Here is a 23,202-nt window from a genome sequence, read left to right on the forward strand (position 1 = left end):
GGACAGGGGGAGAGAGGTGGAGTCAAACCTGACACAGTAACAGGACAGGGGGAGAGAGGTGGAGTCAAACCTGACACAGTAACAGGACAGGGGGAGAGAGGTGGAGTCAAACCTGACACAGTAACAGGACAGGGGGAGAGAAGTGGAGTCAAACCTGACACAGTAACAGGAAAGGGGGAGAGAGGTCGAGTCAAACCTGACACAGTAACAGGACAGGGGGAGAGAGGTGGAGTCAAACCTGACACAGTAACAGGACAGGGGGAGAGAGGTGGAGTCAAACCTGACACAGTAACAGGACAGGGAGAGAGAGGTGGAGTCAAACCTGACACAGTAACAGGACAGGGGGAGAGAGGTGGAGTCAAACCTGACACAGTAACAGGACAGGGGGAGAGAGGTGGAGTCAAACCTGACACAGTAACAGGACAGGGGGAGAGAAGTGGAGTCAAACCTGACACAGTAACAGGACAGGGGGAGAGAGGTGGAGTCAAACCTGACACAGTAACAGGACAGGGGGAGAGAGGTGGAGTCAAACCTGACACAGTAACAGGACAGGGGGAGAGAGGTGGAGTCAAACCTGACACAGTGACAGGACAGGGGGAGAGAGGTGGAGTCAAACCTGACACAGTAACAGGACAGGGGGAGAGAGGTGGAGTCAAACCTGACACAGTAACAGGACAGGGGGAGAGAGGTGGAGTCAAACCTGACACAGTGACAGGACAGGGGGAGAGAGGTGGAGTCAAACCTGACACAGTAACAGGACAGGGGGAGAGAGGTGGAGTCAAACCTGACACAGTAACAGGACAGGGGGAGAGAGGTGGAGTCAAACCTGACACAGTAACAGGACAGGGGGAGAGAGGTGGAGTCAAACCTGACACAGTAACAGGACAGGGGGAGAGAGGTGGAGTCAAACCTGACACAGTAACAGGACAGGGGGAGAGAGGTGGAGTCAAACCTGACACAGTAACAGGACAGGGGGAGAGAGGTCGAGTCAAACCTGACACAGTAACAGGACAGGGGGAGAGAGGTGGAGTCAAACCTGACACAGTAACAGGACAGGGAGAGAGAGGTGGAGTCAAACCTGACACAGTAACAGGACAGGGGGAGAGAGGTGGAGTCAAACCTGACACAGTAACAGGACAGGGGGAGAGAGGTGGAGTCAAACCTGACACAGTAACAGGAAAGGGGGAGAGAGGTGGAGTCAAACCTGACACAGTAACAGGACAGGGGGAGAGAGGTGGAGTCAAACCTGACACAGTAACAGGACAGGGGGAGAGAGGTGGAGTCAAACCTGACACAGTAACAGGACAGGGGGAGAGAGGTGGAGTCAAACCTGACACAGTAACAGGACAGGGGGAGAGAAGTGGAGTCAAACCTGACACAGTAACAGGACAGGGGGAGAGAGGTCGAGTCAAACCTGACACAGTAACAGGACAGGGGGAGAGAGGTGGAGTCAAACCTGACACAGTAACAGGACAGGGGGAGAGAGGTGGAGTCAAACCTGACACAGTAACAGGACAGGGAGAGAGAGGTGGAGTCAAACCTGACACAGTAACAGGACAGGGGGAGAGAGGTGGAGTCAAACCTGACACAGTAACAGGACAGGGGGAGAGAGGTGGAGTCAAACCTGACACAGTAACAGGACAGGGGGAGAGAAGTGGAGTCAAACCTGACACAGTAACAGGACAGGGGGAGAGAGGTGGAGTCAAACCTGACACAGTAACAGGACAGGGGGAGAGAGGTCGAGTCAAACCTGACACAGTAACAGGACAGGGGGAGAGAGGTGGAGTCAAACCTGACACAGTAACAGGACAGGGAGAGAGAGGTGGAGTCAAACCTGACACAGTAACAGGACAGGGGGAGAGAGGTGGAGTCAAACCTGACACAGTAACAGGACAGGGGGAGAGAGGTGGAGTCAAACCTGACACAGTAACAGGACAGGGGGAGAGAGGTCGAGTCAAACCTGACACAGTAACAGGACAGGGAGAGAGAGGTGGAGTCAAACCTGACACAGTAACAGGACAGGGGGAGAGAGGTCGAGTCAAACCTGACACAGTAACAGGACAGGGGGAGAGAGGTGGAGTCAAACCTGACACAGTAACAGGACAGAGGGAGAGAGGTGGAGTCAAACCTGACACAGTAACAGGACAGGGGGAGAGAGGTCGAGTCAAACCTGACACAGTAACAGGACAGGGGGAGAGAGGTGGAGTCAAACTGACACAGTGACACAGTAACAGGACAGGGGGAGAGAGGTGGAGTCAAACCTGACACAGTAACAGGACAGGGGGAGAGAGGTGGAGTCAAACCTGACACAGTAACAGGACAGGGGGAGAGAGGTTGAGTCAAACCTGACACAGTAACAGGACAGCGAGAGAGAGGTGGAGTCAAACCTGACACAGTAACAGGACAGGGGGAGAGAGGTGGAGTCAAACCTGACACAGTAACATGACAGGGGGAGAGAGGTCGAGTCAAACATGACACAGTAACAGGACAGGGGGAGAGAAGTGGAGTCAAACCTGACACAGTAACAGGACAGGGGGAGAGAGGTGGAGTCAAACCTGACACAGTAACAGGACAGGGGGAGAGAGGTGGAGTCAAACCTGACACAGTAACAGGACAGGGGGAGAGAGGTCGAGTCAAACCTGACACAGTAACAGGACAGGGGGAGAGAGGTGGAGTCAAACCTGACACAGTAACAGGACAGGGGGAGAGAGGTCGAGTCAAACCTGACACAGTAACAGGACAGGGAGAGAGAGGTGGAGTCAAACCTGACACAGTAACAGGACAGGGGGAGAGAGGTCGAGTCAAACCTGACACAGTAACAGGACAGGGGGAGAGAGGTGGAGTCAAACCTGACACAGTAACAGGACAGAGGGAGAGAGGTGGAGTCAAACCTGACACAGTAACAGGACAGGGGGAGAGAGGTCGAGTCAAACCTGACACAGTAACAGGACAGGGGGAGAGAGGTGGAGTCAAACCTGACACAGTAACAGGACAGAGGGAGAGAGGTGGAGTCAAACCTGACACAGTAACAGGACAGGGGGAGAGAGGTCGAGTCAAACCTGACACAGTAACAGGACAGGGGGAGAGAGGTGGAGTCAAACCTGACACAGTAACAGGACAGGGGGAGAGAGGTGGAGTCAAACCTGACACAGTAACAGGACAGGGAGAGAGAGGTGGAGTCAAACCTGACACAGTAACAGGACAGGGGGAGAGAGGTGGAGTCAAACCTGACACAGTAACAGGACAGGGGGAGAGAGGTGGAGTCAAACCTGACACAGTAACAGGACAGGGGGAGAGAAGTGGAGTCAAACCTGACACAGTAACAGGACAGGGGGAGAGAGGTGGAGTCAAACCTGACACAGTAACAGGACAGGGGGAGAGAGGTCGAGTCAAACCTGACACAGTAACAGGACAGGGGGAGAGAGGTGGAGTCAAACCTGACACAGTAACAGGACAGGGAGAGAGAGGTGGAGTCAAACCTGACACAGTAACAGGACAGGGGGAGAGAGGTGGAGTCAAACCTGACACAGTAACAGGACAGGGGGAGAGAGGTGGAGTCAAACCTGACACAGTAACAGGACAGGGGGAGAGAGGTCGAGTCAAACCTGACACAGTAACAGGACAGGGAGAGAGAGGTGGAGTCAAACCTGACACAGTAACAGGACAGGGGGAGAGAGGTCGAGTCAAACCTGACACAGTAACAGGACAGGGGGAGAGAGGTGGAGTCAAACCTGACACAGTAACAGGACAGAGGGAGAGAGGTGGAGTCAAACCTGACACAGTAACAGGACAGGGGGAGAGAGGTCGAGTCAAACCTGACACAGTAACAGGACAGGGGGAGAGAGGTGGAGTCAAACCTGACACAGTAACAGGACAGGGGGAGAGAGGTGGAGTCAAACCTGACACAGTAACAGGACAGGGGGAGAGAGGTGGAGTCAAACCTGACACAGTAACAGGACAGGGGGAGAGAGGTTGAGTCAAACCTGACACAGTAACAGGACAGCGAGAGAGAGGTGGAGTCAAACCTGACACAGTAACAGGACAGGGGGAGAGAGGTGGAGTCAAACCTGACACAGTAACATGACAGGGGGAGAGAGGTCGAGTCAAACATGACACAGTAACAGGACAGGGGGAGAGAAGTGGAGTCAAACCTGACACAGTAACAGGACAGGGGGAGAGAGGTGGAGTCAAACCTGACACAGTAACAGGACAGGGGGAGAGAGGTGGAGTCAAACCTGACACAGTAACAGGACAGGGGGAGAGAGGTCGAGTCAAACCTGACACAGTAACAGGACAGGGGGAGAGAGGTGGAGTCAAACCTGACACAGTAACAGGACAGGGGGAGAGAGGTCGAGTCAAACCTGACACAGTAACAGGACAGGGAGAGAGAGGTGGAGTCAAACCTGACACAGTAACAGGACAGGGGGAGAGAGGTCGAGTCAAACCTGACACAGTAACAGGACAGGGGGAGAGAGGTGGAGTCAAACCTGACACAGTAACAGGACAGAGGGAGAGAGGTGGAGTCAAACCTGACACAGTAACAGGACAGGGGGAGAGAGGTCGAGTCAAACCTGACACAGTAACAGGACAGGGGGAGAGAGGTGGAGTCAAACCTGACACAGTAACAGGACAGGGGGAGAGAGGTGGAGTCAAACCTGACACAGTAACAGGACAGGGGGAGAGAGGTGGAGTCAAACCTGACACAGTAACAGGACAGGGGGAGAGAGGTTGAGTCAAACCTGACACAGTAACAGGACAGCGAGAGAGAGGTGGAGTCAAACCTGACACAGTAACAGGACAGGGGGAGAGAGGTGGAGTCAAACCTGACACAGTAACAGGACAGGGGGAGAGAGGTCGAGTCAAACATGACACAGTAACAGGACAGGGGGAGAGAAGTGGAGTCAAACCTGACACAGTAACAGGACAGGGGGAGAGAGGTGGAGTCAAACCTGACACAGTAACAGGACAGGGGGAGAGAGGTGGAGTCAAACCTGACACAGTAACAGGACAGGGGGAGAGAGGTCGAGTCAAACCTGACACAGTAACAGGACAGGGAGAGAGAGGTGGAGTCAAACCTGACACAGTGACAGGACAGGGGGAGAGAGGTGGAGTCAAACCTGACACAGTAACAGGACAGGGGGAGAGAGGTGGAGTCAAACCTGACACAGTAACAGGCCAGGGAGAGAGAGGTGGAGTCAAACCTGACACAGTAACAGGACAGGGGGAGAGAGGTGGAGTCAAACCTGACACAGTAACAGGACAGGGGGAGAGAGGTGGAGTCAAACCTGACACAGTAACAGGACAGGGAGAGAGAGGTGGAGTCAAACCTGACACAGTAACAGGACAGGGGGAGAGAGGTGGAGTCAAACCTGACACAGTAACAGGACAGGGGGAGAGAGGTGGAGTCAAACCTGACACAGTAACAGGACAGGGGGAGAGAGGTGGAGTCAAACCTGACACAGTGACAGGACAGGGGGAGAGAGGTGGAGTCAAACCTGACACAGTAACAGGACAGGGGGAGAGAGGTGGAGTCAAACCTGACACAGTAACAGGACAGAGGGAGAGAGGTGGAGTCAAACCTGACACAGTAACAGGACAGGGGGAGAGAGGTCGAGTCAAACCTGACACAGTAACAGGACAGGGGGAGAGAGGTGGAGTCAAACCTGACACAGTAACAGGACAGGGGGAGAGAGGTGGAGTCAAACCTGACACAGTAACAGGACAGGGGGAGAGAGGTGGAGTCAAACCTGACACAGTAACAGGACAGGGGGAGAGAGGTTGAGTCAAACCTGACACAGTAACAGGACAGCGAGAGAGAGGTGGAGTCAAACCTGACACAGTAACAGGACAGGGGGAGAGAGGTGGAGTCAAACCTGACACAGTAACATGACAGGGGGAGAGAGGTCGAGTCAAACATGACACAGTAACAGGACAGGGGGAGAGAAGTGGAGTCAAACCTGACACAGTAACAGGACAGGGGGAGAGAGGTGGAGTCAAACCTGACACAGTAACAGGACAGGGGGAGAGAGGTGGAGTCAAACCTGACACAGTAACAGGACAGGGGGAGAGAGGTCGAGTCAAACCTGACACAGTAACAGGACAGGGGGAGAGAGGTGGAGTCAAACCTGACACAGTAACAGGACAGGGGGAGAGAGGTCGAGTCAAACCTGACACAGTAACAGGACAGGGAGAGAGAGGTGGAGTCAAACCTGACACAGTAACAGGACAGGGGGAGAGAGGTCGAGTCAAACCTGACACAGTAACAGGACAGGGGGAGAGAGGTGGAGTCAAACCTGACACAGTAACAGGACAGAGGGAGAGAGGTGGAGTCAAACCTGACACAGTAACAGGACAGGGGGAGAGAGGTCGAGTCAAACCTGACACAGTAACAGGACAGGGGGAGAGAGGTGGAGTCAAACCTGACACAGTAACAGGACAGGGGGAGAGAGGTGGAGTCAAACCTGACACAGTAACAGGACAGGGGGAGAGAGGTGGAGTCAAACCTGACACAGTAACAGGACAGGGGGAGAGAGGTTGAGTCAAACCTGACACAGTAACAGGACAGCGAGAGAGAGGTGGAGTCAAACCTGACACAGTAACAGGACAGGGGGAGAGAGGTGGAGTCAAACCTGACACAGTAACAGGACAGGGGGAGAGAGGTCGAGTCAAACATGACACAGTAACAGGACAGGGGGAGAGAAGTGGAGTCAAACCTGACACAGTAACAGGACAGGGGGAGAGAGGTGGAGTCAAACCTGACACAGTAACAGGACAGGGGGAGAGAGGTGGAGTCAAACCTGACACAGTAACAGGACAGGGGGAGAGAGGTCGAGTCAAACCTGACACAGTAACAGGACAGGGAGAGAGAGGTGGAGTCAAACCTGACACAGTGACAGGACAGGGGGAGAGAGGTGGAGTCAAACCTGACACAGTAACAGGACAGGGGGAGAGAGGTGGAGTCAAACCTGACACAGTAACAGGCCAGGGAGAGAGAGGTGGAGTCAAACCTGACACAGTAACAGGACAGGGGGAGAGAGGTGGAGTCAAACCTGACACAGTAACAGGACAGGGGGAGAGAGGTGGAGTCAAACCTGACACAGTAACAGGACAGGGAGAGAGAGGTGGAGTCAAACCTGACACAGTAACAGGACAGGGGGAGAGAGGTGGAGTCAAACCTGACACAGTAACAGGACAGGGGGAGAGAGGTGGAGTCAAACCTGACACAGTAACAGGACAGGGGGAGAGAGGTGGAGTCAAACCTGACACAGTGACAGGACAGGGGGAGAGAGGTGGAGTCAAACCTGACACAGTAACAGGACAGGGGGAGAGAGGTGGAGTCAAACCTGACACAGTAACAGGACAGGGGGAGAGAGGTGGAGTCAAACCTGACACAGTAACAGGACAGGGGGAGAGAGGTGGAGTCAAACCTGACACAGTAACAGGACAGGGGGAGAGAGGTGGAGTCAAACCTGACACAGTAACAGGACAGGGGGAGAGAGGTGGAGTCAAACCTGACACAGTAACAGGACAGGGGGAGAGAGGTCGAGTCAAACCTGACACAGTAACAGGACAGGGGGAGAGAGGTGGAGTCAAACCTGACACAGTAACAGGACAGGGAGAGAGAGGTGGAGTCAAACCTGACACAGTAACAGGACAGGGGGAGAGAGGTGGAGTCAAACCTGACACAGTAACAGGACAGGGGGAGAGAGGTGGAGTCAAACCTGACACAGTAACAGGACAGGGGGAGAGAGGTGGAGTCAAACCTGACACAGTAACAGGACAGGGAGAGAGAGGTGGAGTCAAACCTGACACAGTAACAGGACAGGGGGAGAGAGGTGGAGTCAAACCTGACACAGTAACAGGACAGGGGGAGAGAGGTGGAACTAGAAGAGGATAGTTGAAGTGACAGGAGAGAGGTGGAGATAAGGGGATGAAGTACGATACAAACAAACAGCAGCCCTTTTAAGTGAATGAGAAGACATAAAATAGCTCACAGTAAAAATAACTTGGTAAAAATAGAGCAACATCTGATAAGAAAAGCAACATATGATGAATCTTGGCCAGTCGGCATCACAACGGAAACTCTTAAACTAAGTAGCATAGATCTGCAGTCACAGGCCTTCATTTCCTCTGGATTGAATTACTTCAAGCACTCCTGAGTGATTTATGAACAGTTATGAACACTTATGAACACTTATGCAGTAGTGATGGGGGGTAAAAAACAGATGGTTACACATCATAAAATTATTTTGGACAATATTATTGACTCCAAGTTTTGATGTATTTATTTTTGCTAGGTAGCATTAGCTACCTCTTGCTGGAGGTAGTGTTGGAGGGCCAGTAGGAGGTACTCTTTCCTCTGGGCTAAAATAAAATATCCCAATGCCCCAGGGCATTGATTGGGGACATTGCCCTGTGTAGGGTGCTGTCTTTCAGATGGGACGTTAAACAGGTGTCCTGACTCTCTGTGGTCACTAAAGATCCCATGGCACTTATCATAAGAGCAGGGGGGTTAACCCTGGTGTCCTGGCTAAATTCCCAATCTGGCCCTCATACCATCATGGCCACCTAACCATCCCATGCTTCCAATTGGCTCATTCATCCCCCCTCCTCTCCCCTTTAACTATTCCCCAGGTCGTTGCTGTAAATGAGAATGTGTTCTCAGTCAACTTACCTGGTAAAATAAGGGTAAATAAAAATAAAACACAATACATACAGGCACCTAAGTATTGTGATAATATTGTATCCCATTATATAGACAGGCAATTAAAGTTGACCTCCGTGTGTGTGTGTGTGTGTGTGTGTGTGTGTGTGTGTGTGTGTGTGTGTCTCTTACCTCCTCATAGAGGTAGAGTACTGTTGTTGGTAGTGTGTAGCAGCGTCTCTCTGCTTCAACAACATGTCCACCTGTTTCTGTAGCCTCCTGTTCTCCTCCTCCGCCTGCTCCAGACGGCTCAGGTCTGTGCTGTGGTTGGCTGTCTTCTCATTGAACCTAGAATAATATAATGAAACACGAAGGGAGAGTGAGCATGTCCACAACCTTCTGGACTGGAGTCCTGCACACAATCAACGGCTGCAAGGCTAGCTCCCTTGGGGGGGTCGTGCTCATCAAGACAGGATCACTAGTACAATATAGTAATATAACAATTAAATGATATACGTTGTCTTGTTGTTGTACCTCTTCCTCAAAGCCTCGTAGTCTCTCTTGGTGCCCTCTAGCTTGTCCATAGCTGTGTCATACAGCTTGTTGAGGATCTCTGACGACCCATCTCTCATCACCTGGAACAGAGAGCTCAATCATTTTATGAAAAATGTCAATACTGAACGTTTAATGCACTGACTGTATGTTGCTCTGGATAAGAGTCCATTCTAAATGACTAAAACATAAATGTTTTGAGATATTTTGTATTGTTTTATGATAGGACAGTTACAGAGAGGGAGATGGGTAGTTGAAAAACAGTTACAGAGAGGGAGATGGGTAGTTGAAAAACAGTTACAGAGAGGGAGATGGGTAGTTGAAAAACAGTTACAGAGAGGGAGATGGGTAGTTGAAAAACAGTTACAGAGAGGGAGATGGGTAGTTGAAAGACAGTTACAGAGAGGGAGATGGGTAGTTGAAAGACAGTTACATGGGTAGTTGAAAGACAGTTACAGAGAGGGAGATGGGTAGTTGAAAAACAGTTACAGAGAGGGAGATGGGTAGTTGAAAAACAGTTACAGAGAGGGAGATGGGTAGTTGAAAGACAGTTACATGGGTAGTTGAAAGACAGTTACAGAGAGGGAGATGGGTAGTTGAAAGACAGTTACAGAGAGGGAGATGGGTAGTTGAAAGACAGTTACAGAGAGGGAGATGGGTAGTTGAAAGACAGTTACAGAGAGAGAGATGGGTAGTTGAAAGACAGTTACAGAGAGGGAGATGGGCAGTTGAAAGACAGTTACAGAGAGGGAGATGGGTAGTTGAAAGACAGTTACAGAGAGGGAGATGGGTAGTTGAAAAACAGTTACAGAGAGGGAGATGGGTAGTTGAAAAACAGTTACAGAGAGGGAGATGGGTAGTTGAAAGACAGTTACATGGGTAGTTGAAAGACAGTTACAGAGAGGGAGATGGGTAGTTGAAAGACAGTTACAGAGAGGGAGATGGGTAGTTGAAAGACAGTTACAGAGAGGGAGATGGGTAGTTGAAAGACAGTTACAGAGAGAGAGATGGGTAGTTGAAAGACAGTTACAGAAAGGGAGATGGGCAGTTGAAAGACAGTTACAGAGAGGGAGATGGGTAGTTGAAAGACAGTTACAGAGAGGGAGATGGGTAGTTGTAAGACAGTTACAGAGAGGGAGATGGGCAGTTGAAAGACAGTTACAGAGAGGGAGATGGGTAGTTGAAAGACAGTTACAGAGAGGGAGATGGGTAGTTGTAAGACAGTTACAGAGAGGGAGATGGGTAGTTGAAAGAGTTACAGAGAGGGAGATGGGTAGTTGAAAGACAGTTACAGAGAGGGAGATGGGTAGTTGTAAGACAGTTACAGAGAGGGAGATGGGTAGGTAAAAGACAGTTACAGAGAGGGAGATGGGTAGTTGTAAGAGTTACAGAGAGGGAGATGGGTAGTTGAAAGACAGTTACAGAGAGGGAGATGGGTAGTTGAAAGACAGTTACAGAGAGGGAGATGGATAGGTAAAAGACAGTTACAGAGAGGGAGATGGGTAGTTGTAAGAGTTACAGAGAGGGAGATGGGTAGTTGAAAGACAGTTACAGAGAGGGAGATGGGTAGTTGAAAGACAGTTACAGAGAGAGAGATGGGTAGTTGTAAGACAGTTAAAGAGAGGGAGATGGGTAGTTGTAAGACAGTTACAGAGAGGGAGATGGGTAGTTGTAAGACAGTTAAAGAGAGGGAGATGGGTAGTTGAAAGACAGTTACAGAGAGGGAGATGGGTAGTTGAAGGGCTTGATAGAATCGATGCGTGGTCCGGAGTCAGCAGAACTACCACTAGACCAGTCTCCGGCACGTCCTTTTTTCCCTATATTGATTTACTATAAACTGTAGGGGAATGCTATGAGGATGTGAACCCAGCAGCCCTCCAGTTGCCAGATCAATACACCCTTTTTCCAGTACCTGGCCCAGGAATTCCCCCTGTGCTATCTATATTAAAAAAATGGAACCTTTATTTAGCTAGGCAAATCAGTTAAGAACAAATTCTTATTTACAATGATGGCCTACCACAGCCAAACCCAAACGAGGCTGGGCAATTGCGTGCCACCCTATGGGACTCCCGATCACGGCCAGAAGTGATGCAGCCTGGAATTGAACCAGGAACTGTAGTGACGCCTCTTACACTGATATGCAGTGCCTCAGACCGCTGTGCCACTCGGGAGCCCAATCTATCAGTGGAGGCTGGTGGCAGGAGCTATAGGAGGATAGGCTCATTGTAATGGCTGGAATGGAATAAATGGAACAGAAACAAACACATCAAACATATGGAAACCTCGTTTGACTCTGTTCTATGTATTCCATTCCAAATAGCCTGTCCTCCTATAGGTCCTCCCACCAGCCTCCACTGCTAGCTATCTATCTATACATATACAGTGATTTTGGTAAATATTCAGACCCTTTTTCCACATTTACGTTACGGTCTTATTCTAAAATATATATATTTCTTTTAAATCCTCATCTATCTACACACCATACCCCATAATGACAAAGCGTTTTACATTCAGTACCAGACAAAAGTTTGGACACACCTACTCATTCAAGGGTTTTTCTTTATTTGTACTATTTTCTACATTGTACAATAATAGTGAAGACATCAAAACTATGAAATAACACATATGGAATCATGTAGTAACCAAAAAAGTGTTACACAAATCTAAATATATTTTACATTTCAGATTCTTCAAATAGACAACCTTTGCCTCGATGACAGCTTTGCACACTCTTGGCAATCTCTCAACCAGCTTCATGAGGTAGTCACCTGAAATGCATTTCAATTAACAGGTGTGCCTTTTTAAAAGTTCATTTGTGGAATTTCTTTCCTTCTTAAATGTGTTTAAGCCATCAGTTGTGTTGTGACAAGGTAGGGGTGGTATACAGAAGATAGCCCTATTTGGTAAAAGACCAAGTCTATATTACGTCAAGAACAGCTCAAATAAGCAAAGAGAAATGACAGTCCATCATTACTTTAAGACATGAAGGTCAGTCAATACGGAACATTTCAAGAACTTTGAAAGTTTCTTCAAGTGCAGTAGCAAAAACCATCAAGCACTATGATGAAACTGGCTCTCATGAGGACCGCCACAGGAAAGGAAGACCCAGAGTTACCTCTGCTGCAGAGGATAAGTTCATTAAAAAGTTACCAGCATCAGAAATTACAGCCCAAATAAATGCTTCACAGAGTTCAAGTAACAGACACATCTCAACATCAACCGTTCAGAGGAGACTGTGTGAATCAGTCCTTCATGGCCAAATTGCTGCAAAGAAACCACTACTAAAGGACACCAATAAGAAAAAGAGACTTGCTTGGGCCAAGAAACATGAGCAATGGATATTAGATCGGTGGAAATCTGTCCTTTGGTCTGATGAGTCCAAATTTGATATTTTTGGTTCCAACTGCCGTGTCTTTGTGAGATGCAGAGTAGGTGTACGGATGATCTCTGCATGTGTGGTTCCCACCGTGAAGCATGGAGGAGGATGTGTGATTGTGTGGAGGTGCTTTGCAGGGGACAATGTCAGTGATTTATTTAGAATTCAAGGCACACTTAACCAGCATGGTTACCACAGCATTCTGCAGCGATATCATATCTGGTTTGTGCTTAGTGGGACTATCATTTGTTTTTCAATAGAACAATGACCCAAAACACACCTCCAGGCGGTGTAATGGCTATTTGACCAAGAAGGAGAATGATGGAGTGCTGCATCAGATGATCTGGCCTCCACAATCAGCCGACCTCAAGCCAATTGAGATGGTTTGGGATGAGTTGGATTGCAGAATGAAGGAAAAGCAGCCAACAAGTGCTCAGCATATGTGGAATTCCTTCAAGACTGTTGGAAAAGCATGCCTGGTGAAGCTGGTTGAGAGAATGCCAAGAGTGTGCAAAGCTGTCAAAGGCAAAGGATGGCTACTTTGAAGAATCTCAAATACAAAATATATATTTTATTGGTTACTACATGATTCCATATGTGTTATTTCATAGTTTTGATGTCTTCACTATTATTCTACAATGTAGAAAATAGTAAAAAATAAAGAAAGCCCCTTGAATGAGTAGGTGTGTCCAAACGTTGACTGCTACAGTAAGTATTCAGACCCTTTGCTATGAGACTCGACATTGAGCTCAGGTGCATCCTGTTTCCATTAATCATCCTTGAGATGTTTCTACAACTTGATTGGAGTCCACCTGTTGTAAATTCAATTGTTTTGACATGATTTGGAAAGCCACACACCTGTCTATATAAGGTCCCACAGTTGTCAGTGCATATCAGAGCAAAACCCAAGCCATGAGGTCAAAGGAATTGTCAAGCATCACATTTGAAGGAAACCAGGCACCGCTCATCACCTGGCTGATACCATCCCTACAGTGAAGCATGGTGGTGGCAGCATCATGCTGTGGGGATGTTTTTCAGCGGCAGGGACTGGGAGACTAGTCAGGATCAAGGGAAAGATGAACAGAGCCAAGTACAGAGAGATCCTTGATGAAAACCTGCTCCAGAGCGCTCAGGACCTCAGACTGGGGCGAAGGTTCACCTTCCAACAAGACAACGACCATAAGCACACAGCCAGAACAACGCAGGAGTGGCTTCAGGTTAAGTTTCTGAATGTCCTTGAGTGGCCCAGCCAGAGAACGGACTTCAACCCATCGAACATCTCTGGAGAGACCTGAAAATAGCTGTGCAGCGATGCTCCCCATCCAACCTGACAGAGAATATGCAGAGAAGAATGGGAGAAACTCCCCAAACACAGGTGTGCCAAGCTTGTAGTGACATACCCAAGAAGACTCACGGCTGTAATCACTGCCAAAGGTACTTCAACAAAGTACTGAGTAAAGGGTCTGAATACTTATGTAAATGTAATTTCAGTTTATTTATTTTTTATACATTTGTAAAAATGTAAAAAAGTAAAACCTGCTTTTGCTTTGTCATTATGGGGTATTGTGTGTAGATTGATCAGTGAAAACCCCCAGATATAATCCATTTTAGAATAATGCTGTAATGTAATAAAATGTGGAAAAAGTCAAGGGGTCTGAAGACTTTCCAAATGCACTGTATATATAGTGCATCCACAGATACAGCACTATACAATAAACTACAGTACATCTACAGATACAGCACTATACAATAAACTACAGTACATCTACAGATACAGCACTATACAATACACTACAGTACATCTACAGATACAGCACTATACAATACACTACATCTACAGATACAGCACTATACAATACACTACAGTACATCTACAGATACAGCACTATACAATACACTACATCTACAGATACAGCACTATACAATACACTAGATTTCAGTGTATCTACAGTACATCTGCAGTACATCTACGGTCTATCTACATTATACTTACATCTGTGACCACTGGGAAATACAACAGTAGAATACAGTGGTCTCTATCTCCACTATACAATACATTACAGTACAGTTTATTTGCAGCACAACAACACTATAGCACTCTCTCTACAGCCGTCTCATTGATGACATGGCAGTGCTACAGATAATGACTCAGCATGACTGAGTCGACAACCACTCTGTCTGAATAAAGCAGAGCAGACTAAAGTGCCCTCCTCTCCTCCATAGTGTAAAAATAGATTAAGCACCAGAAAACAAGACGTGCTTCAGTCAGTAAGGCAGCATCCCAAATGGCACCCTGTTCCCTATATAGTGCACTATAGGCCATGTTCAAAAGTAGTGCACTGTATAGGGAGCCATTTGGAACGCACTCCATGGCTATATTTACAAAGGTTACACCGAAACTCTGTTTCACTCTGAGAGCTCAGAGATCAAAGGAAAAGGTGCAACATTTTTCTAGTTAAATAAATATCCCAACATTGGAACAGTTTGTCAAATTACTGCCAAGAAAAAAAGTAATTTAGCAGAGTTGAGGGTCTTGGGGCTAAATGAAGACACTAAGCAGAGACTCTTTCAGTCAGAGGGAAGAGACACCATGTAGAACATTTATAATGTGCCTCTCCGGCTCCACTGCATTTCTACTGCGATGGCTTTAAAAGGACTGAACTAAAGAAAAGGATAATAATATGAATAGACGTAATGTAAGTAGTGTGTCATAATAACGAACATCCCACAGGAGGAACAGGCACATACAGTAGGCTACAACAATTGGATGCACTGACTGGACTATAAATCGCTTTGGATAAAATTGGCACATGTTTGTATGATTTGTGCATTACGTATATTCAACATGGGTATCAGGCAAAACCTACACGAGGCATTTTCTGCACGTCTACCGCATGGCATTGGCTCGCTCATTAAATCCTTAACAGACGTAATTCACAACGGCAGCCTAATTTGAATTGACATCAGGCTCATTTGATTGTGAATTTCTATGCTGTTTGATGCTAGTTTACTTAGTAATGACATCTCATGAGCTCATCAGCAATCCCAGCTTTGGGTAGACAATGTCTAATGCCCTAAATGGCACCCTATTCCCTTTATAGTGCACTACTTTGGACCAGGGCCTGGTCAAAAGTAGAGCACTATATAGGGAATAGGGTGTCATTTGGGACCTGGCCAATTAGGCACCTACTGATCAGACTGGTATTGAAAGCATTCCCCATGAACACGTTAGATATGACTGACAAACATTTAACGATCTGAACCAAGTGTTCAAACTATAATGAGAGCTAAAACAGATCCTACAGAGTGTGCGTCCCAAATGACACCTTATTCCCTTCAGGCCCCTATGGACACTGGTCAAAAGAGTTAACTATAAAGGGAATAGGGCGTTACTTGAGGTGCAACCAGAGCAGCAATGAGAGAAACTAAATGGTTGATTTAATAAATAATAATTCATTAATAATAATTTGGTCATGTCTAATTTGAAGGCATTTCTGATCGCTATGACGACATAGTGGAATGAGCTGGTCTGACCGTGCTAATGGTCCTAAATGGGCAGAACGTGTAGAATCTGTCTCATATGTCAGAATCCAAAAAAGTTATTTCAAGAAAGGTCAAAAGAAATGTCAGTCAGTGCAAGAATAGACGGCAAAGGTTTCGCCAAAGTTCCCATCAAACCAGGGATTCGAACTGGCAACGCTCTGGTCGCTGGCCTGCTTCTATAACTTCTATGCTAGCTGCCACCCCCTGGACCCAAAGAGAGGACCCTGGACCCAAAGAGAGGACCCTGGACCAAAAGAGAGGACCCTGGACCAAAAGAGAGGACCCTGGACCCAGAGAGAGGACTCTGACCCAAAGAGAGTACTCTGACCCAAAGAGAGGACCCTGGACCCAAAGAGAGGACCCTGACCCAAAAACATTGAGCATGTCAGGGTGAGTGTGTATTCTACTCCAATACCTGTTGGTGAAGCAGCCTCATGTCTCCCAGCTCTCTCTGGTCCTCATCATGTAGTCTCCTCATCTCCTCACAGCTCTGTTTCACATGGTTGTGTTCTCTGACCAGCTGGATGTTGTCCTGCAGAACAGAATGAAATAGAATTGGAATGAATCGAATAGAGTACGGTAGTATCCCAATAGGGAAATGTGTTATGTAACAAAGTACAGGTATACTTGGAATACAGATAACTTACCTGCCTCACAGCATCCAGCTCCTCCTTCAGCGGAGACTGCTCGCCGGCCAGGCGGCTGTGGAGCGTGCTGCAAACAGGAAAAAGATTGAACGTGCATCGACCCTGGCAGTGGCATGTGTTCTCTTTTTAATAAGTGTTGTATTTCATGTGCTACAATGAGCAGGTAGGAGCATTCACACAGAGAAAACTACATGGGTGTGCTTCACAATCCCGTGTTCAAAATTGTGAAACTTCAAACTTGTGAGCAGTTTGGTGAAGAAACATTTTCTCAAGCTTTAAAGGAACAATCTACCAGTGCTTTGTGGACAGTTGCTTTTTATCCCAAACGGGCAAGTCCCCTCCAGAAGCAGACTTGCTAGTAAATAAATAAATACTTTTGTTTCTGCTGCAGCCACAGATGAAGACAAACATGGCCTGGACCTAGAGGCAGAGACAGAGGCTTAAACATTGGGGCTAATCCTTCATCTGTCTGTTTTACATTCTACCCCAGCTGTTAGGTTGTTTGTCCCCACACTATTGAGACAGTATGGCAGACATCATTAAATCACCCAAATGGACAGACAGAGAGAACATCCGGCCCCCTCTCCTCACGCCTTTCTTTTCCTCAATAAAGTAGCTATCAGCAAAGTCAGTGTTTGTACACTATACAAATAGAAAGTCTCAAAACACCATGATTGTGTAATGAAACTGTGAAAAATAGTGCACCTAAGCTGAGATCTGGTGTTGAAATGTAAACCCAATGTAAGTGTTTTAATACAAAGAATGTGTTTTAAAACATAAATGAAGTACTCTGAAACACCCAAAGTGGTTCTTCAATCTGAATATTGGTGTTTTTAAGAGTGTTGTTAAAACACTTTTGGGGGTTTCAGTGCATGTAAAAGGCAGCATCAAAATAATCTCTCATACAGGGTTGGGTTGACTAGGTATCCCCTTTCCCTTTCAATGGTTTAGAAATGCAAATGGTTTATATCCTAAATATGAATTGATGATAAGGGCCTATGGAGAATATTTATTTTCTCAATGCTTTATTTAGACAGATTAGGGGTAGTAAGATGGTACTTTGGAATTTTGCCCACTCAACCACACAGCCACACTGTAAGAAATGATTCTGGGGTGAATTGTAATCGACAACAAAAAAACAACCAACATAATCCAAATGAATGCAAGTCGTGCAGAGTCTGTGGTCTAGGGGTAAGTCACCTGGCTTAGGACACGCCACCCCTCTTCCCATGAAGACCGGGGTTTTCTGCTCCAACCCTTCAATCTGTTTCTCCCACCTATCTCTACCTCCTCTGTCATTTCAGAACTGTCTCAATAAAGTGTTGAAATGTCTTACAAAATAAAATAATGCAAGTCATTTAAATTATTTGTTGATTTAATTTTACCAAAATAACGTAAGAAGGAATCCAACTTAATATGTTGCTCAAAATGTAAGTATCTTTTATGAGGATAACAAAAGAGAGAGAAAATTTAGTGATTGAACTCATTAGAAACTTTTTTTTTAGACTTTATAGTATAATTCTATATTAGTATGAAGCTTGCTGTGCCATGAGTTGGAATGGATCATGATGAATGGGTAGCACAACTGCCAGGCAAATTGACGTTCAATGAGGACAGCACCCATTCCAATATTCATGACTGTCAATGGAAGAGGCAAGTGCAGAATCCTCAATTCTAGCAGTTCAACCTCCAGTTATTGCTGGTGGTTTGAATACTTTGCTTAAAAAAGCCCGCCAACACTGTATTAAATGGAAAATGATCAAGTACATAAAACAATGTTAAACATTAAAACACCAGACAAAGGGATCTAATTCTGCACTAGACAGATTTCAACACATCATAATGGAGAGTTTAAAAGAGACAGGCTGTGCATCCCAAATGGCACCCTATTCCCTACACAGTGCAACCTATGGGTCCTTGTCAAATGTAGTAGACTAAATAGGGAATAAGTTGCCATTTACAACGCAGGCTAGAACAGTCATGATCTGATCTTTCTGACAGAAAAGCAGTGGCTCTGCTCACTTGAATTTCTAAAATCCCTGGTGTCAAAGGATTGGGATGATGGTTTAACTGAGCAGGAGCATTTGGAATGGGACACGAGATTGGTTGACCTCTTACCCCTCGGGAAAACATGTTCTGTGCAATCTGACGCACAGATCTCATAAGAGGGACAAACACAGGTTAAAAGCCCATCCATTCATTCCATCGCCTGATTGTTAGAACAGAGAGATTCAGAGCACACAACATAAATGAGCTGGGACAAGGCTCAAATATTTATGGACCCCAACCACTCCCATGCACTTCACTACAGACCGGGGTTTAAATACTATTTGAAATACTGTCAAACACTTTGGGTGGGCTTGAATGATCTCGTCTGTTGCGAGCTAACCCTATCCACCTGGCACTCCAGGCAAGATCAATTGAATGCACAAGGCATTTGAAATAGTTCTAAATAGTATTTGAACCCAGGTCTGCACTCTACCACTCACTGGTAGATTAGAAAAGTGTGTGTGTGTGTGTGTGTGTGTGTGTGTGTGTGTGTGTGTGTGTGAACATCACTCACTGGTAGAAGTCAGCTTTCTTCACGGCCTCCTCACATCTCTTCAGTGTTGTGCTGTGTTGGTTCTGTAAGGACTGCAGGTCCATCATGGCCTTCATACACTGCAGCTTAAGATGCTCGTAGTCCTGGCCTGACTTGGAGTTGGGCCTGGTTCTCACACACACACACACACACACAAATGGATGCACACACACACACACACACACACAAGAGATGACAGAAAAGAGTGACGTATCAGAACCAAGCCCCCCAGGAGCAGATTAAAGTGCAGAACACTATGGTGTGGGTGTGTGGTTATGAGAGAGGTGGGGACGTGTAGCTTCATTCAAAATACATACTCTTGTTTAATGTTTTAACAGAGTTGCTGAGCTCACAAAATGTGGATCCCATTTAGCGTCGCCTTTTTTTGCCTTTACTTCTCTGCTTCTGGCGGTAGAGTGACTTTGGAGGAATAAAGTGGGGGTCATCCCTGGTGAGCGTGTTATCTGTTGGCTGAGGGTGGTCATCCCTGGTGAGGGTGTTATCTGTTGGCCGAGGGTGGTCATCCCTGGTGAGCGTGTTATCTGTTGGCCGAGGGTGGTCATCCCTGGTGAGGGTGTTATCTGTTGGCTGAGGGTGTCATCCCTGGTGAGGGTGTTATCTGTTGGCTGAGGGTGGTCATCCCTGGTGAGCGTGTTATCGGTTGGCTGAGGGTGGTCATCCCTGGTGAGCGTGTTATCTGTTGGCTGAGGGTGGTCGTCCCTGGTGAGCGTGTTATCTGTTGGCTGAGGGTGGTCATCCCTGGTGAGCGTGTTATCTGTTGGCTGAGGGTGGTCATCCCTGGTGAGCGTGTTATCTGTTGGCTGAGGGTGGTCATCCCGTGGTGAGCGTGTTATCTGTTGGCTGAGGGTGGTCATCCCTGGTGAGCGTGTTATCTGTTGGCTGAGGGTGGTCATCCCGTGGTGAGCGTGTTATCTGTTGGCTGAGGGTGGTCATCCCGTGGTGAGGGTGTTATCTGTTGGCTGAGGGTGGTCATCCCTGGTGAGCGTGTTATCTGTTGGCTGAGGGTGGTCATCCCGTGGTGAGCGTGTTATCTGTTGGCTGAGTGTCTGTCTAGAACGATTCTAAGTGATGTCAGGCAAGTACATCGCCTGGCTCTGTAGTGAGTCCTGTACCTACAGTAGCTATAGTGCTTCTGTCTCTTATTATATTGGAATAATCCACCCCCATTGAAGGTGGTCCCAGGTGAAGGCCAGGCTCTGTCTATAGTGAGGGTTGTAGGGAAAGGGTTCCCTAACTTCTTCCCTCAGGTCTTCACCCTTCCAGCATTGAGGAACATCCAGTGCAAAAGCACTGTTCATGACACAAACTGTTCACACGCCTCTTGTTGGCGGACAGAACATTTTGCATCAGTTATCGACACACAAATATCATACCACCCCCCCGAAAAATGCTAACCTCCCGTTATTATAATGGTGAGAGGTTAGCATGTCTTGGGGGTATGGTATTTGTGCGTCTAACTATCTCACTCATCATTATTCACGATTCATTCAGGACTATCTGTAACCATGGTAGCATCCACATGAATGTGTTTAGAAACATATTCTATTCTTATTTACAATAAAAGCGACTCCAAAATGACACTAATGTATTACCATTCATTTCTATTGGGCACAAAATAATCTGAAACACAACCAAAACAAACAGAAAATGCATCCAACAAAATTGTAGATCCCACCCCTCTAGGGGGGTATCCCCCAGTTTGGGAATCCCCGGTGTAGAGTAGTGTAACTGCAATATCTACAGTGGTTCTGTCTCTACCAAGAGTTCTACTGTACCTGCAGTCATCGAAGGTGGTGCCGGGCGAGGACAAGGCCAGGCGTTTACGCAGCTCGTCCCTCTCGCGGGTCACCTGTCTCAGCTGGAACAGAACCGCCTCCATCTTCTCACTCATCTGACCGTGGCGGTTCTCCATATGGGCCGGAGGAGGGGACGAGGCTTGACCCATGGTACCTGTCACAGTCAGACTGTCACTGATGGCTAGGGCCCTTACACCAACATAGATGATGTGAAGTGCATAGGGCAATAGGGTGAATTTGGGATTGGGCCTCAGAAGACATAAGAAGATTCAAGGCAAAAATTGAGACAGAGATCGCTCTTTCCGCAGTCAGCATACCACAGGTGGCAAGGGCCCTTACCCAACATAGGCCCAATGCCAAATCGACCCCTAAACCCTCCTCCCTGCCCTACGCACTTGTGGAGATCTGAGAGGATTTGATTTGTATAAGCAGTGTGGTGAAAGTTACCTCCACCTAGCCCATCAAAGGTCAAGACGAAGCTATAACTATATTGTTTATTAGGCTGCACCTGTCAAATCCTCTCAGATCTCCAGAAGCGCATAGATATCGACTCTTGAGGCAACAATGGAGATTGAGAGAGCTTGTGTCATACTTCATGAAATACATAAGCCAAACAATCCAAAGTAAAGTAGCACATCGTTATTATGAATAATGTGACAACAATAATCAACAAACCAGGGGGCAAAATGTGGCACATGACGTCTTCATGACTACGTTTAAAGGGACATCCTGCGATTTAAACAATAACAAAGTGGACAAACTGTTTTTTAACTAAGCTCGAGGCAGTTGGGAGCTGAAGTCTTTAAGAACCAATGGCTATATACCATTCATTTGGATGTAACAATCCCAGATGGCCCCTTTAACCGTTGACTTGTGAGTGTAATCAGTCCAACACTCCAGCCATGTCTCAATTCATTAAATCAAAGGGCCTATGTTGCAGTGTTGACATAAACAAAACAGCTCTATATGTTTTCTTTCTGGACCTCTGACTGAAGACAACAACAAGCACCACAACAGAGTCCTGCGTCCCTCTCCTCTTTCAGTAGCTCTGCCCTGCAGGGCAATCCCTCTGGCCTCCACCCAAATGACACCTCATTCCCTATATAGTGCACTACTTGTGACCAGGCCCGATAGGGCTCTGGTAAAATGTAGTGCACCATGTAGGGACTAGCCATTTGGTACACAGCCTCTATCTCTCTCCCTCAGAGAGAGAATGGCTCAATGAAAACCATTCTGGGGGGGTTGGTGGGTTGCTTTTGTAAATCCTTTTACATCTGTGTAATCACTTGTTTGTGCTGACTGAAAGTCAGAAATAGCATGCTGTCTGGTTGGTTAGCCAGTTCTCTGGACCACATTCACCTAGTTTTCTAATCCGTAAGAACGATACATTTATATTCAAACATTCATACTACTACAGGATTTTTCCAGAAATCCTAGTTGGAGGATTCCGGATTTCCTGTTTATTTCCGCCTGATTCCAGGAATATTCCAACTTGAGTTTCTGGCAAACCTGGGAATTTTGCAACCCTACTACTGCGAAAAGAGAGAAACCCATCCAGGCTCACCTGCGCTACTGAGGGAAGTGCTGCTTTCAGAGTCAGACGGCATGGTAGACAAAACACTGTAGGTGGACCCTGCCAAACAGGACACAAAGACATTAAAGTCAGTCCATTTATACAATACATCCTTACTGTTCATCAAAACAAAAATGTGTCTGGAAGTTGACTAATTCAAACATGTAACTGTAACTAATCTGATGTACGTAAGAAGTGTGTTGTACCGGCCTGCCTGTTTTGTGTTAGTGATTCAATAAAATGTTTGAAATTCAACATAAAAATAAACGGAAATTTGTATTTTTGCTGTCTGTGAAATCCCAACGCTGTTGACACCACACATTTATAGTGACATTCATTAATCATGCTCTGATTACATCAGCACCTTGGGTGTGATAAAAGTGCTTCACAAATTAAATGTATTATCATTATTATCTATAGTACCGTAGCCTACTGTAGTATTGTGCCTCAATGCTGTGTATTACTCAGT

The 23,202-nt window shown here is 46.9% G+C and overlaps 1 protein-coding gene across 3 annotated transcripts in view; it reads right to left on the reverse strand.

Moving 5' to 3' along the window:
• LOC139382024 (disks large homolog 5-like) overlaps nucleotides 1-23,202 on the reverse strand; it is a 152,594-nt gene that overhangs the window by 72,976 nt on the left and 56,416 nt on the right. For 2 of the 3 annotated variants that reach the window (XM_071125953.1, XM_071125954.1), the window contains exons 2-8: nucleotides 22,725-22,793; nucleotides 21,140-21,314; nucleotides 19,326-19,469; nucleotides 16,763-16,829; nucleotides 16,531-16,647; nucleotides 9,179-9,279; nucleotides 8,837-8,992 (exon numbers count right to left, since the gene is read on the reverse strand). In XM_071125953.1, coding sequence (XP_070982054.1) covers nucleotides 8,837-8,992; nucleotides 9,179-9,279; nucleotides 16,531-16,647; nucleotides 16,763-16,829; nucleotides 19,326-19,469; nucleotides 21,140-21,314; nucleotides 22,725-22,793 — 829 coding nt within the window. The remainder of the gene's footprint in view (nucleotides 1-8,836; nucleotides 8,993-9,178; nucleotides 9,280-16,530; nucleotides 16,648-16,762; nucleotides 16,830-19,325; nucleotides 19,470-21,139; nucleotides 21,315-22,724; nucleotides 22,794-23,202) is intronic. The other variant, XM_071125952.1, reaches the window with a different exon arrangement.

The sequence above is a fragment of the Oncorhynchus clarkii genome, chromosome 23, assembly GCF_045791955.1.
Source record: "Oncorhynchus clarkii lewisi isolate Uvic-CL-2024 chromosome 23, UVic_Ocla_1.0, whole genome shotgun sequence".
In the NCBI taxonomy this organism is placed as follows: Eukaryota; Metazoa; Chordata; class Actinopteri; order Salmoniformes; family Salmonidae; genus Oncorhynchus; species Oncorhynchus clarkii.